General features: G+C 34.9%; 2 protein-coding genes across 20 annotated transcripts; both read left to right on the top strand.

The window, feature by feature from the left end:
- Window positions 1-4,260: 4,260 nt before the first annotated feature.
- Window positions 4,261-8,847, top strand: LOC140989937 (J domain-containing protein required for chloroplast accumulation response 1-like). Of its 2 annotated transcripts, none has more exons than XM_073459482.1 (9): window positions 4,261-5,038; window positions 5,701-6,440; window positions 6,532-6,908; window positions 7,050-7,116; window positions 7,345-7,412; window positions 7,574-7,639; window positions 7,719-7,796; window positions 7,973-8,149; window positions 8,500-8,847. In XM_073459482.1, exons 1-9 carry the CDS (start codon window positions 4,584-4,586, stop codon window positions 8,536-8,538), a joined length of 2,067 nt encoding a protein of 688 aa, XP_073315583.1. In that variant the 5' UTR covers window positions 4,261-4,583; the 3' UTR covers window positions 8,539-8,847. The 2 variants fall into 2 exon arrangements, with proteins under 2 accessions (XP_073315583.1, XP_073315582.1); XM_073459481.1 differs by having other exon boundaries at window positions 4,264-5,038; window positions 6,520-6,908.
- Window positions 8,848-10,028: 1,181 nt separating this feature from the next.
- LOC140989313 (deSI-like protein At4g17486) lies at window positions 10,029-13,927 on the top strand. 18 transcript variants are annotated; one of them, XM_073458492.1, is made up of 7 exons: window positions 10,029-10,072; window positions 10,165-10,255; window positions 10,359-10,435; window positions 11,320-11,360; window positions 12,321-12,586; window positions 12,781-13,068; window positions 13,420-13,927. In XM_073458492.1, the coding sequence occupies exons 3-7, from the start codon at window positions 10,415-10,417 to the stop codon at window positions 13,665-13,667; spliced, it is 864 nt and encodes a 287-aa protein (XP_073314593.1). In that variant the 5' UTR covers window positions 10,029-10,072; window positions 10,165-10,255; window positions 10,359-10,414; the 3' UTR covers window positions 13,668-13,927. The 18 variants fall into 18 exon arrangements, with proteins under 18 accessions (XP_073314593.1, XP_073314602.1, XP_073314598.1 ...); XM_073458501.1 differs by lacking the exon at window positions 10,029-10,072 and adding an exon at window positions 10,817-10,896 and having other exon boundaries at window positions 10,079-10,255; window positions 11,333-11,360; XM_073458497.1 differs by lacking the exon at window positions 10,029-10,072 and adding an exon at window positions 10,660-10,896 and having other exon boundaries at window positions 10,079-10,255; window positions 11,333-11,360.
- Window positions 13,928-14,103: the final 176 nt, after the last annotated feature.

The following is a 14,103-nucleotide window of genomic DNA, read 5'->3' as shown; positions in this document are numbered from 1 at the left end:
GAAGAAGATTTCTTACATTCCACAGTGTCAAATGTAATGAAGGGTGTGAGTTCACCATTGCCAAGTGTGGCTATTATGCCTTCTCCTGGTCTGCTACGGAGATTCAAGGTATCACTACAACGAGGTTTATCGGGTTTGTTATGATTATAACCTGGTCAAATGATTTATAACCTTCTTTGAATTTTTAATTTCCTGGGTTTATCAACAATCCTTCGTAATTGAGGGAACAAGTATCATGATGAGTACATTTGGATATAAAGGCCTATCATTTTTCATATATTTCTCCTAGTTGCTTCAAGAAAGGGGAACCATTAATAGGAAAAATGAGGGAAATTAGTGATTTTTATGTTTCTTTGATAAAGTAGGAAATTGTTATCCAGCAGCATGAGAAATACATTCATCATACATTGAATTTGTTCCTAAAGCTAGTGTTTAGTGGAACTTATGATGTGTAGACATCGTTTGATCTTGTGATGTGAAAACATTGTTGAATGGGAGGCCATAAATGCTGGAATTGCTCTGATTGGGAGCAGTAAAATAAATGGGATAATGGAATATTTCATCTTCAAATCCTTAGAACTAGGAGACCATCTTCAACATGCCAAAATCATTGTAATTTTCGATGAAATACGACAGTTGCTCTAGAAGAATTTCTACATTTCCCATTTACACTGAAGTACTGAACTTAAAAACACCAAGTGAAATTTGCCTGAAAAGCATGATTTCAAAATTAGAAAATTACAAAACCAACCAGAATGAGTTAAATATATGAATAAGGTATATTTAGAATTGGGGACCAATGAGAAGTTCAAATAAATTACAAATATAATAATCTGTTCTTAAATTTTAAAACAGAAAAGTGGCCTTACATGGGCCAAAATGACTGGATTTGCCTCAGAGAAATTTAGCGTGGTCAGAAACTTTGAGAACACCGCTTGATATCGTCTTGTACATCTCACATTTCCAATAAATCAAAAGTCTCACACTACCGAGACTAGTGTAAGGCTCTTTGAAATCATACTCACCTTTCTTTCTTCATGAGATTTCATAACTCTTGATACTGTCAAAACTTCAAAAGTTATGAGTTCTATGGCCATTTGAAGTATCATCAATAAAGCACTTTTCTTCATGCTTTTGTTCTAAACTCTTTCAAATCTTACTCACCTTGTAGGGCCCTTGGTCTCGCAGCGAACATACATGCGGTTCAGGGGTGTTACACACCTTTTGTCCTACTTCTAGTTCATCTCTTGCTGTAGTTATGCAAAATTCACTATCTATAGATTGTGGCAAAGTATATGATCCTCCTGGAGCTTTACGCCCATGTTTTGGATGATTGACATGTGTACAATTTAATTATTTATTACTTTATTTTTCTTTGTTTCTTTAGAAACGATACACATGTCAATCTTCCAAGTCATGGGGTGTCAAGATCCTGGAAACATAGACTTAGCCATAGATTGCCTAAAACTGTGATGATTCTGGTGTGGCCAAGTGGGTATTAATGGATTTTTTTGCTGGAAATAATTTCAACAAATTGAATCTGTCATTGTGGTAATTCATTCCTTCTGGGGCTTTCTGCATCAGTTTCTTCATCTTTTCTCCATGATTTATGACACGATATGCTTTACTTGAATATCTCGCACCTAACATATTGCAGTCGATCATGTCTCTTTAATGCAGTGAGAATTAAATTGTTAATCAATTTTAACTCAATATTTCTCTGTGCTACTAAATTATTTTTTATTATGAAATATTGTAATGATCGAGTTGAAGTAAAGTTGATTATTGTGTTGCTGAAGTCACTTCATCAATGACATAGAATCACAGTTTCTGTTTGAATTATATATCTTTTTGTTTACTGCCTCATTTTTAATTTACTTTATGTACAGGTATTGCTGTTAATCGTATGGGTATTCATTTGTTGCAAGGTCGGTGTTATACTTAAAAGGGATGTACACATGCACGCCTTAATGCATCTAGCATGTCTTTGTATATGTCTTTGTTACCTGTATTTTGGTTGGGTGATTAAACCTCCAAAGTTTCACATGATATATACTTCATTTCTAGTTGGCTCATATTGAGTGTTTATGGCTGCCATTTGCAGATTGGATGGGATTCTGTCATGAGAATGAGTGCGGATCTGAGGGATTTATTTTTGTACGAGGCTTTTTTGTATTATAATCCACTTCTTCTTGTGGTAAGTGAATATCAACATGAGTCGATCTATTATATGGAGCCAACATGTTAAAATTTATTTGTTCTGTTGGCCCAGAATGGTTTTTCAACATATTGTGTTTGCTTTATTGCAGACTATGATGGTTTGGCTATGGGGAATAAATCTGTGGGTTTTTCTCAGGCTAATGTTGGTTATGCTAAAATCTTTGACTTAGATCAAAGTCATCTCACTCATAAAGAAATATGGACGGTATGCCTAACTGTGAAACCGAAACCATTAATGCTCTGAGATGTTTGATGGTCCTCCACAACCCTGTTTGCTGTTTGGAAATTTCCTATCATCACTGTGATACACAAGTTCCGTGTATATTGGAATTTTTGTATGTGTATCGTGAATTATAATTTTTTTAGAAGGTTGAAATTATCGCTGTATGCATAATTTTGTTATTTCTGTGGGGAACTTATAAACTGTGTCTTTCACTTTTTTCTTGTTATGTGTTATGCTTGAATTCAAATTTTGATAACTTTTTGGTCCTTGTTTTATCACACGTTTGTTTTTTGATGCAGTAATTAATGGTTTGTCTCTGTTTTTATGAATTTTGCACTATGCTTTTCCAATTTTTTTCCTGGGAAGCCACTGGACGTCAATTTTTTTTTTTTAGATTTTCTAAATGTAAAGTTAGCTCATGCATTAATGGTACTTTTTCTGATCACAAATCACTACAGTAATATAACAAAGCATAAATAGTTTCTTTTTTGATGGGAATGGAGAAGGCGCTGCCGTCAAACATTTGCACGAGGTCAGAAAGCATACGTGGGCAATCACGACTCTTCTGGATTTTGGCATTTTTGATTCATGAAATTGTACGATGTATGCCAATATTGAGGCTGAACTTTAACCCTGTGTCGTGAATCCTAAAAGTAAAAGAAAGTAAATTATCAGTACTAAAGCTTTCGTTATTTGCCTTTGAATTTACAGTTTTAATTGGTGTTCTCATGTTGCTATATCACCACCCTCCATTATGATAAGTTCGCTGCTCAAATTGTAACAAATTCGGTATAGTTTATGATACGTAGTAGCGGCTGGGATCTGACACGTGGTATGAGTATCATTACATATGCAACACAAATTTGGATATATTTTATGAACCACTAATTGGTGATTTAAACTTGAGTGCATTATTGAGGGGAGCGTAGACAAAATTAACGGCATCACAATTGTAAATAGCAATTTTCAAGCGGAAGCGTTCTACAACTTGATTTTTTATCTGAAAAAATTTCCCTCTATCTTCGCTCTTTCGTCACTCTCCTTTCGAGCATAACATATGATCCATATATTTATAGTTATGTTTTTTCTTAAATTTGTTTCCTTCGTTAGATACCTACAAATAATGATAAGATAAAGTTTATAAAGAAATAAACATATCAAATTAAATTTAGAGTAAATCATTGTAAAAGTCTAGAAATACAAAACTTTTAATCAATTATTTAACAAAATCTTATCAATAAAGAAAATATAATTTTAAAGAATAAATTATATCTTGAAACACCAAAAATTATTTTTCTTTCAAAAAAATAAAGTCTACCCTCTCAATGTACTAATTTTATAATCTTTCTAAAAGGGATACAATTTTTATAATTAATTATAGCATTTACAAGAAAAATTGTCTTCCACAACAAAAGTCCCGCACGTAAGCAAAAGAATCCAGCTTTCATTCAAAAGCCCAAAATATTGCAGAAGATATTGTTGAAAAACAGATAGTATAGTTGGTAAATTGGGAATCTTGAGTTGCAATACCCTTCACATGTTTTACGATGGTGGCCCTCGTTCTACTGTACACCACCGAATCGTAATTAACAGGCGCCTAGAAAATTATGAAAGAATTAATATTTGGCTTATACCACATTTTTTGTCAAATGGCTTTCTGTTCCTCTTCTTTCTTATCCAAACTTTAATAATTCAAACCTTTTTGTGGCTTCAGATTTTCACTACAATTTATACGCAACTGTGTGACCCCACTGTAGCTGTCAGCATCCCACAGCCCTTCTCCAAATTTGGAAGCCACTTTGTGAATTTTCATTCATGCAAGAGATTTATATATGAAAAAAATCAACTTTATTTTTGTATTTTAACGTTTCTGGAAGTAAAAAAGAAAGGTCTTGGAAGCGTGCAAAATCTATCTCGTCGCCAAATTTCAAGAACCCATTTCTGAATTTTCCTTCATGCAAGAATATAATTGAGGGAAAAAAAAGATTATTCCCACCATTTCGTTTCCTGTTTTCTAGCTCTTGGAAGTGATGATAAAGAAAATGGAAGCATGAAGATACGATCTTTATCAAACTGTCGAACTCAAATTCCGGTGCAGTTTCCTTACTGAGGTTTATCCTTGAATCCCAGAAGCAGAGGCATGAGTATAACAATGGAGAACTTCATGCGGAGTGAAACCATCACGCTGGAACACGCTTCTTCCGGGGAATTCTCCCAAATCCCACCAAAAACACCCAACAGAAACTCGGGGGATGTAGATTTTAACGATGTTTTTGGGGGTCCACCGAGGCGGTATGCGACGCAAGAAGCGAGAGTTAAGTACAGCTTCGGCGAAATAGTGGTTTCTGAAGATGACGGAAGCTCATCACCATGGAATGAGCAAAAGGAAAAGCATGTGTTTGGAACTGATAAAGCGGGAAGAAGCCGATACCCGAGCGACGATTTCTTTGACGATATATTTAGAGGTGACGAATGTTATGGTTCACCGCGAAGTTTTGATCGAGATAGTGTGATTGCATGTAGCCCGAGTTTAAGGATCACGAACCCGGTCTCTAAAACTGAATTTTTTGGCACTTCACTCCCGCCTCAGTTAAGGTAATTAGAATTCATTTCAGTCTGTTTCTGGTTATTAATTAAAATAAATATGTGAAGCACACGTGTACTTGTGGCTTTGAATCACAATTACTGTAACTTTGAGTAGCCTCAAAAAAATTCCAACGATTGGTTTGAACCTTTGAGTGGTGATTTTTGAGCTTGATTGTTTGATCATACTCAAATGCATGGAGTAACTCAAGACTCTATAAATATCAACCGCGATCGAGATTTGACGATGCATTATTTGTCAAATTTTTAGAATATGAAAGAATTAAGAGTAAAAAACTGATTTAAATAGTATTACAAATTATATGTGTGTATAAATCGCATATATAATCTGGCTGAAGTAACTTGATGAGCATTCGAGCCTCATTAAAGTGTTTGAGTTCAACATCCGCGGGGCCGGCTCGAATGCCTACATAACATACAACTAATGGAAAATCTTGATGGGGATGTGGTACGATCTAGATGTTTTTGCTGGTGAGGTGGGTAGGTGACTATCTATCTGCCCCTCAATATTTGTGTGGTAATACTTAGAAGTGGGTTAGGTTATATTTCCATCAGTCGTATATTCTAGTTACATATAGTGGTTTCTTTCTGTACTGCTTATTAATTATGACATAGTTCATATATTTACTTGTAGTAATGCTTCCCTTTTTTAGCCTTACGGCCTCCAAGTCGACGACCGCTAGGTTTTCTCCTCATGCTCCTCAGAATCATGGTCAGTTTAAGACGGACGGTACTGCAAATCAATTAAATAGCTCTCGCTCTTCAAGTTCTTCATCTAGATTTTATCATAGAAGTCCCTTGGCTTCTTTTAGTAGCGAGGATTCGTCATCCACTGTGACATCTGATATGAAAGACAATGTTGAAAACTTTAAAAAGGACAACAGAAGTGCAGAATCTCTTACTGCTGACAGTCAGTTTCATTTCTCAATATACAAATGGGCTGGCAAAGGAGTTCCAATGCTCACGCCTCTCGTTGACAGGAAAATTTTAAAAAATACAAGTAAAAACAATGGGTTTGCTAACTCTAGTGGAAAGATTAAGGGTGATTTTACCCGTAGCAAATCGTCAACCGTGATGAGTCAATACATATCAGCAGATATAGACCCGGAATCATTGAAAACAAAGTGTGGGAGTGAAGAAGATTGTAGAAGCGAGAAAGAGACGAGAGAGCTGCAGTACTCTGTTGAAGCACCTTATGATATTTTAGAGTCTAAAATCCAAAGAATTGCGAAACACTGTGTTGTTTCTGGGGAGAATGCTCGGGATGTGAAAACAGAAGCAGTGAAGTCAAGTGATGATATTAATAAAGTAAACGAAGTTGAAAACAAAGTGCTTGTCAAGCCTGAAGCAAAGCCTCTTAGTGCATTTCTTGTTGATGAGGTCGAGCAACAAGGTGATTGTATTTGGATTTCATATCAAAATGAATATCTGTATTTATATTTACTAACGTGATGTTTAACTCAATCTTTCAGGGAACATCGCAGAAATTAAAGAAAATGAGACTGGAGTTCCAAAAGTAGAGATAACTAACGGTTGTTACGGTAAAATTGTCAAGAAAACTGAAGAACAAATTTATTCTAACAGTGAAGATATAGCCAAATCAAACTTGAAAGGGGCAGCTGAAAATTCTTCGTCAAATCTTGGTAGAAGTGGTGCCAAGGGCAAGGTGAAAGAGTTCGTTCAGATTTTTAACCATGAAGCTGATTCAAGGCCTAAACCTGATATTCCTATGAGGAGTACTTACAGTCACAGATGGAAAGGTGCAGGCACTGATCAGAAAGAGAATGAAGTTAATGAATCAAAGGTGAAAGAAAAAGTTGAATCAAATGATGTAGAGAAAAAACCTGATGTCTCGCTTAAGGTACAACTCACTTTTGTTTTTTAAAGAATTTACTTTGGAGATCAAGTTGCAGCACATGATTGATGTTTTTTGGTTTAAAAACAGTTTGTGTCTTACAATGGTGGTTGTGAAACACTGATTGCTTTTTCATGTTGTTTTCAGGTAGAGAAAAATCTGAACAAGGATGAAGCACGACTAAAACCTCAAACAAATAACCCAAGTTTTCGAAGTAACTACCTTTTTCCATTTTGTAGAATCTTATTTGTCAGGCTAATATTGTTGAAAATTACAAATCAAATTAGGACATGAGGAATGCTTTCTTCATTTCTGTCAAATAAAGTTTAGATTATTAACATTCCGAAAAGTTAATTGCTCTTTGTTTTCTTTGAAATTTGTGGTAAGTTACGAGGTTTTCAATCTGTAATCATAGAGATGCTTTAATTTGTAATTTTTTCAGAGTCATTTCGAAGGGATTCTAAGGTATCTGTGGAAAATGCAGACGATCCTTTTGAAGACTACTTCTCGGTATAATTTATTTATTCCCCATATTTGTATTTAACTTCAAAAGTCTTCTAATTGATTTAAGTACACATTTTTATGTTGATAGTATATCTTTTGTGAATCAATAAACCATTATTAAAGCATTGGATTTTGATAATTTGTCCTTGACTGTCATGTTTTCACAGGTTCAAGAATTATCTCCAGATCATGAAACAGTTACACAAAGCGATGAAGTTTCCGAGGAGATGAAAGTAAGTTCCATGTCTAGACTTTGCTTTCGAATGCTTAAACTTAAATTCTATCTAAGTGGTCTTTTATCAATGCATGCAGGCTATAGATGCTAAAATTCGTCAATGGGCAGTTGGGAAGAAAGGAAACATCCGCTCTCTGCTTTCAACTCTCCAGTTTGTAAGTATTCTTTGCAATGCTAATCCCAACTGCAGTGTGCTTTTATTGAAACAAAGTCTGGTACCTTGCCCTGTACGAGTCATGAGTTTCTTGAGCAGAAATAGTCGAAAAGACCGTCTCCTCTTGCCATTGAGGGCCCGTTAAAAATTCGGAGTTTCTAATACACAGTCTCACAGGTTCTTTGGCCTGGAAATGGATGGAAACCGGTTGCCCTTGTTGATTTAATAGAAGCAAATGCAGTGAAGAGAGCGTACCAGAAAGCTTTACTTCGCCTACATCCAGATAAGCTTCAGCAAAACAGTGCTGCTTCTAATCAAAAGTACACAGCGGAAAAAGTTTTTGACCTTCTTCAGGTACTGTCATAGTTGGCAACTCTCTAAGCAGCAACAGACCAACCACTAGTCTCAATGTAGAAACTAATTTTTTTTTAAAAAAAATCCGGCCCTTTCTCCTGTTGATATTAGAGCAATTGAATCAAGATTAAGTACTGTCAGTTCTATCTGATAGATGAATCACAATTAGAACTAATAAATAGGGAATGAAGGAAAAATAAAAAGCAATGCTAATTCTATGTTTATCTCTGTGACGGTAAAAAGTGTACAAGATTAGCGACATTGGGATATATTTTTAAAAATGGTAAAAAGTTGTGCAGATTTCTGTAAATATTTTCGAGTACACATGAAGTTGTCTTATTTTCATGCAGGAAGCATGGGACCATTTCAATACTCTAGCACCTCTTTAACCAAGTTAAAAGGGGTGCATATGGTGGGAATAGAGGCGCTATTCAATGGAAAATTCTCAGTGAGTTCTGTGCAGATGAAACTGAGGATTTGTGCAGATGAAGACTTTATTTCACATGGCAAAAATATTATATATTTATTCATTCATGAAATGCATATATAGTTAAACTGTAGGATATTGAGTGTGAAAATTATGTCTTTGCTTTGTTTTCACAGACTGCCGTAATTAGAGACCACATAAGCATTACATTGTTCTTAAAGTTCAAATTTTTTTTTCCCCGTATACAATTGGACGAGAATCTTTTATGAGGTATTCTTCTTCTTCTAAACATTTAGACAATGGCAAAAATGAAGTAATCATGTACTAATCGTATTTACATATATATTTGTAAAATAATAAGAAAATATATTTGTATAATAAAAAAAAGGACGGAACAAAAGGGTAAAAAATCATTTGAAAAAATAAATAACAGAACCATTATAAAAAAAAAATCAAACACTAACTTTTAACCAACTGCAATCCGAAATATGATTTCATCTTGTTACTAGCTGTGCTTTGCTGTTGAGCTTGCCATTATTATACAACACTAAAGCTATTTCTCCCATAATCGCAGGCAAGATTTTCATGAAGGCTTTTAATTAATTTTAGAGACAACACCACAAGTAGCTGTATCTCTTCATTACAAAGCTGGTAAATTTTTTTTTTAGGTTCAACACATTTTCTTAACTCAAACTTATTTTAATGCTTAAAAAAGAAATTTGACTCGTTTCAAAATTTCAACCTACTTCTACGTTTAATTCAACGAAGGGATTAGACAATATTACAAAATATTGAATTAGTACTGTCGAGTTTGGTGAAATCAAATCCAAATTTTAAAAGCATATGAATATTGAGTTTTGGGATCTCATCGTGTAAATCTTTGGTAGAAATACCATGTGACTTGGTGCTCTTTGGGGTATGATAAATTTAATGTAGGACCATGTCAATATTTATGTATATTTGCTCACTATTTTCTGATGTCTTGTTCATTTCTGGTTTATGACAAATTGCAAGAGCTTGGTATGGACTAGCATTGTTAATTAATCTCAACAAATTTTTTAAGAATTTTTCACCATTCTATTGGATTAATTTCAACAAATCATTCTATTCAAGCAAATGNATATATAATTTCGAGCAAATTTTCGGTTCTATTTCAGTAGAATACTAATGCCCAAAAAACAAAGAATCCCAAAAAGGTTAAAGGAAAAAGAGAACTCTCTCTCTGTAGTTCATTGTGGTGTTCTCTCGTTCATGGGCATGTCATTTACTCACTTATTTCACTGCTTTTGTCAGTGTAACTTTATTCTCGAGATCAGTAAACAAAGAGAGAGATTAAAGAAAGGGGTAATAAGAGAAGGCTCGAATTTTATTCTTCCAACTATTTGCGGTCAAAGATAAATAAAAAGCCAATGTCTTTAAAAAGAATTATAAACAAAAAGCAGAGAGATAATTGTCTTGCGTTGTGTCAGTTTCTCCTTTAACTTCCAAAACTTAGGGTCTCTTCGTAGACATTTCTTTCTCTACTTTTTTTTTCTTCTTTATCTTTTAGTGCTAGACTAACTAGCTTCTGGTACTACAATTTGTTTAGGATTAAAGGGTGATTTTGTTCGTGAGTTCAAGGAATTTGTTTGCATTTTCCAGTGGTTCTTTAACCTGGGATTTGTCAGAAAACAATGAATGTACTCTATTAATTTAGGGAGAGAGAGACACTTGTGCTAATTAATTAATCTCCTGGTACTCTCTCTCACTTTCACACACTAAAATTACATTCTTTTTGTACAGAGATTTAATTCAATGTCTGAAGAAGCTGAAAGGTGGAATCTTTAGCCTGCCCACCAATGCCATTTCCACTTAAGTCCGTGAGTCTCTCTGCCTGAAGCTTTGTTTTTCTTGTTCTCGAGTTTCTGTTATTTGGGCTAAAGTTTGGGTTTTTCCCCCTTAATAGTGGGAGCAGTTCATTTTCCCCCTTTTGGTTGTGTAATTAGGTAGATTTCTGTGGTAATTGGTTGAGCCCTGATCTGCTTTTTCACGAATTTGTTGAATGCTCTGTTTCTTGATTTTTATTTTGTACTTTGCTGCAAAGGGTGGAAGTAGAGAACAAGATCTGATAAGATTGTGGGCTCGTTAGAAAATCTGAATCTGATTTCATGACTTCTGGTCGGTGTCTTGGACTTAAGTCGCTAAATGCAGGGATTTCTGCTCAAAATTCTGTTAATTTATTTTATTTTATGATGGTTCAGCATTTGCTACTCAAGGCTTGGGAAACATCCTTTGTGTTCAAGAGATCTTTATGTTTATATAAAATGTGAAATTCAAGAAGGTACCCTTCTGTTTAGAAATTATATTTCTTCCGTTATTTGGCGATTCTGTAACCAATTCTATGATTATATTAAACTTTTATTTAAATTTACATATATTGTCCCTCTTGTTCTGCTTTGAACGTCTGCAGTAAGTTGCCTATAAACTGCTTTATCTTGTTGATGACATTAACCTGACTATTAAAATTACTTTTTAGTTCTTTGTTTTATAGTTTAAATGTGGGTGTTTATTTATTTTCTGGTTCATGCTGACATGATAAAAACAGTTGAATATATTATGCCAGAACATGTAGGCATATGTTTTAAATCGGCATATCCAAATTTTCTTCTCTATTCTTCGGTTTGATACTTTATCGTCAAGTTCTTTTTTCTATCATACCTATTTCAAGTTCTTTTTTCTATCATACTATTTTCTGATTTTCGAGGAGTTGATTGAAGAATGGAAGCATATTCCAACTCCTATAAGGTAAAATGATAGTGATCTTTGGAACTTCTTAAGTTGTACCTCATTGTTCTCGCCAATTTACAACCAACTTCAGCTGATGGCTATTCTAGTTAATGTTTGGCTGGAAAATGTCAAATATTTACCTTTTATCATATTCAAGATTTATATAATCAACAATTGTAGAGGTGGAGCTATTAGTGGCTTCCCACTCCTGTCAATGTTGACTTTCAGAAGTTGAAAACCACATCAAATATTAATTTTCTAAAGTTTCTGGTTTTGCTATTTTAATCTACTTGAGAAGTTTTATACTATTATTTCTCCTGGAGAAAGTTTTTTTCTTGTCCAAATTCATAGATTTGAACCCTTTGTCCTTGTTCAACTAAGTCTAACTGAGATATCACGAATCATATTTAGAAAAGCAAGATTTTATGGTGATTAGTGGCTGACTTGAAATTGATTATCCATTTGCAAAATATACTCAGAACCATCATAATGCAATACATTTGAGAGATTAGATGACGAAAAGGTGTGGTAGTTTATCTGTATCTGAAAGTGTTGCCTTGAAAAGATAACTATCTGGTAACAGACAAACATAGAGTACCCAATTCTATGTGATTTTCAAGTAATAAGGACTCGGATTCTTGTGATCTTGAATTAATTCTTTCGACATGTCTGAGGTCACAATAGAAGAAGAAACTACACTAAGATGCGCCGAGAATATGAGTTGGAGATGAGAGGTTTATTATTGTTTATGTCTCTATTATTCACCGTTGAAAGAATTTTCGTCCAGTCGATAGATGATTTGTTGTATACTGGAAATCGATAGAAAATTTAATGTCGGTTAAAAACAGAGAGAAATAATCTACCCCCCTTTTATTTTTATTTTTGTTCAGTTACCCAGTGCGTTTGCATTACCTTGAGAAACCTGAATGTTCACCTACGCTGTTGCTTCTTAACTTTGTACTCTTATGTTTAACCCAGACGCCTCAGATGCTATAGGGTCTTGTTTGGTGTTCAGTTGCCCTATAGATACGTCATGACATTGGGGTTGAAGAAAAGGTGGAAATCCATAGTCCCCCTCCATGTTTCTGGCAAATCAGCTCAGCGTTTCTGTTTGTTTTCGAAAGTGAAGTCAGATGACGATGGTGCCAAAAATACTCCTGTTTATCTCAACGTATATGACTTGACACCCATGAATGGCTATGTTTACTGGGCCGGCCTTGGCATTTTCCACTCTGGAGTAGAAGGTAACTTTTATCATATATTTTTTGTGACTACTTGTTTCTGGTTTGTGACTATTTGTTTCTGGTTCTTATTTCTCGTTTGTCTTGTGTAACTTCGTTTAATTCACGATTTAGAATTTTAATGTTATGTTAAGTGTGAAAACTTTGTAGATCCTCGATCCCTTGACAAAGAACCAAACCTTTTGCGTGCTTTACAGTTCATGGTGTAGAGTATGCTTTTGGTGCTCACGATTATCCATCGAGCGGTGTCTTTGAAGTTGAGCCTCGACAATGCCCTGGATTTAAGTTCAGGAAGTCTATATTCATCGGTACTACATCAATGAATGCTTCTCAGGTTCGAGAGTTCATGGAACGTCAAGCTGCAAGTTACAATGGTGACTCATATCACTTGATTGTAAAGAACTGCAACCATTTTTGCAAAGACATATGTTACAAGTTGACAGGGAAAAGAATTCCAAAATGGGTAAATCGACTTGCGAAATTAGGTGATTTTCTTTCGCAGATCGCTTTAGTTATGTTATCCAATAATCCACGATGCGTTCTAGTGCATATGTGGCTAATGCATAATTTACGTTTGTCCTTGATTGAAATCAAGAATCGCTAGATTTTCTATCTTCTACCCTCACGCGATGTTCCAGCTCGGACCCTTATAAGGGCTTCCCACCTAGAAGTTTTGTCTTAATCTTAGTCATCTTGGCATTCAAACGAAAAAAATGATATTTTATGGTTTGTTTTTTTAAATGCAAAATTTAAGCCCCCTTTAGTCCGTCTTAACCCATCGAAATCCTAGGTCCTTTCCTGCATCTTGGTGGCTAATTTCGTCCTGTCAAACCCAGGTTCAATCTTCAACTGCGTACTACCTGAAGCCCTTAAAATTACAGCTGTGCAACATGATCCCAAATACCAAGCATTCGACGACAGCGAGAAGAGAAGGCTAAGAAGTACTTTCAGCTGTCTCTCATCTATCTCATCGAGGCAAAGGCAATTGTCTACTTCTTCATTGTTACTACAATCTCCTTTAAAAGGATGCTTACCACCTTGGGAATTGAAAAGGTCTTCAAATGGTTCAATCAAGGAAAGGTAAGAGGAGAGATGGCTTCGTATTTTATCCTTGCTTTTGAAATATCTGAAAAGGAACAAAATGGGTCAGTGTCTTGAGCTTGTTGATGTTTTCTGTGTTACATTCAAGAAAAATGTAGCAAAAATGCGATCTTGGAGGGAATAATCTGTGAATTATGGTGCGCTCTTTTGTACCCCTCCCTCCTCGGTGATTGTTTCTGGTATTCCATCTTTACTGAGTATTCTTGTGTTAGCAGTATATGTTGTAAATCGACAACTCCAAAACAAAGTATCATTAATCATGCTTGTGCTGTTCAAATGCTGCTTTCTGTTGTTCACTGCTTGATAAATGGGAAACACACACTGATTCAGTATATAATCATAAAATTTGCTTGAAAACCACATCAGAAACTGCTACTGATAAGTGAATACACAATCAAGAAATGTACATTTATGCGCTC

The sequence above is a fragment of the Primulina huaijiensis genome, chromosome 12 (genome assembly GCF_012295235.1).
Source record: "Primulina huaijiensis isolate GDHJ02 chromosome 12, ASM1229523v2, whole genome shotgun sequence".
NCBI lineage: Eukaryota > Viridiplantae > Streptophyta > Magnoliopsida > Lamiales > Gesneriaceae > Primulina > Primulina huaijiensis.
The sequence above is the reverse complement of the archived record's forward strand: the minus strand, read 5'-3'. Positions and strand labels throughout refer to the sequence as shown.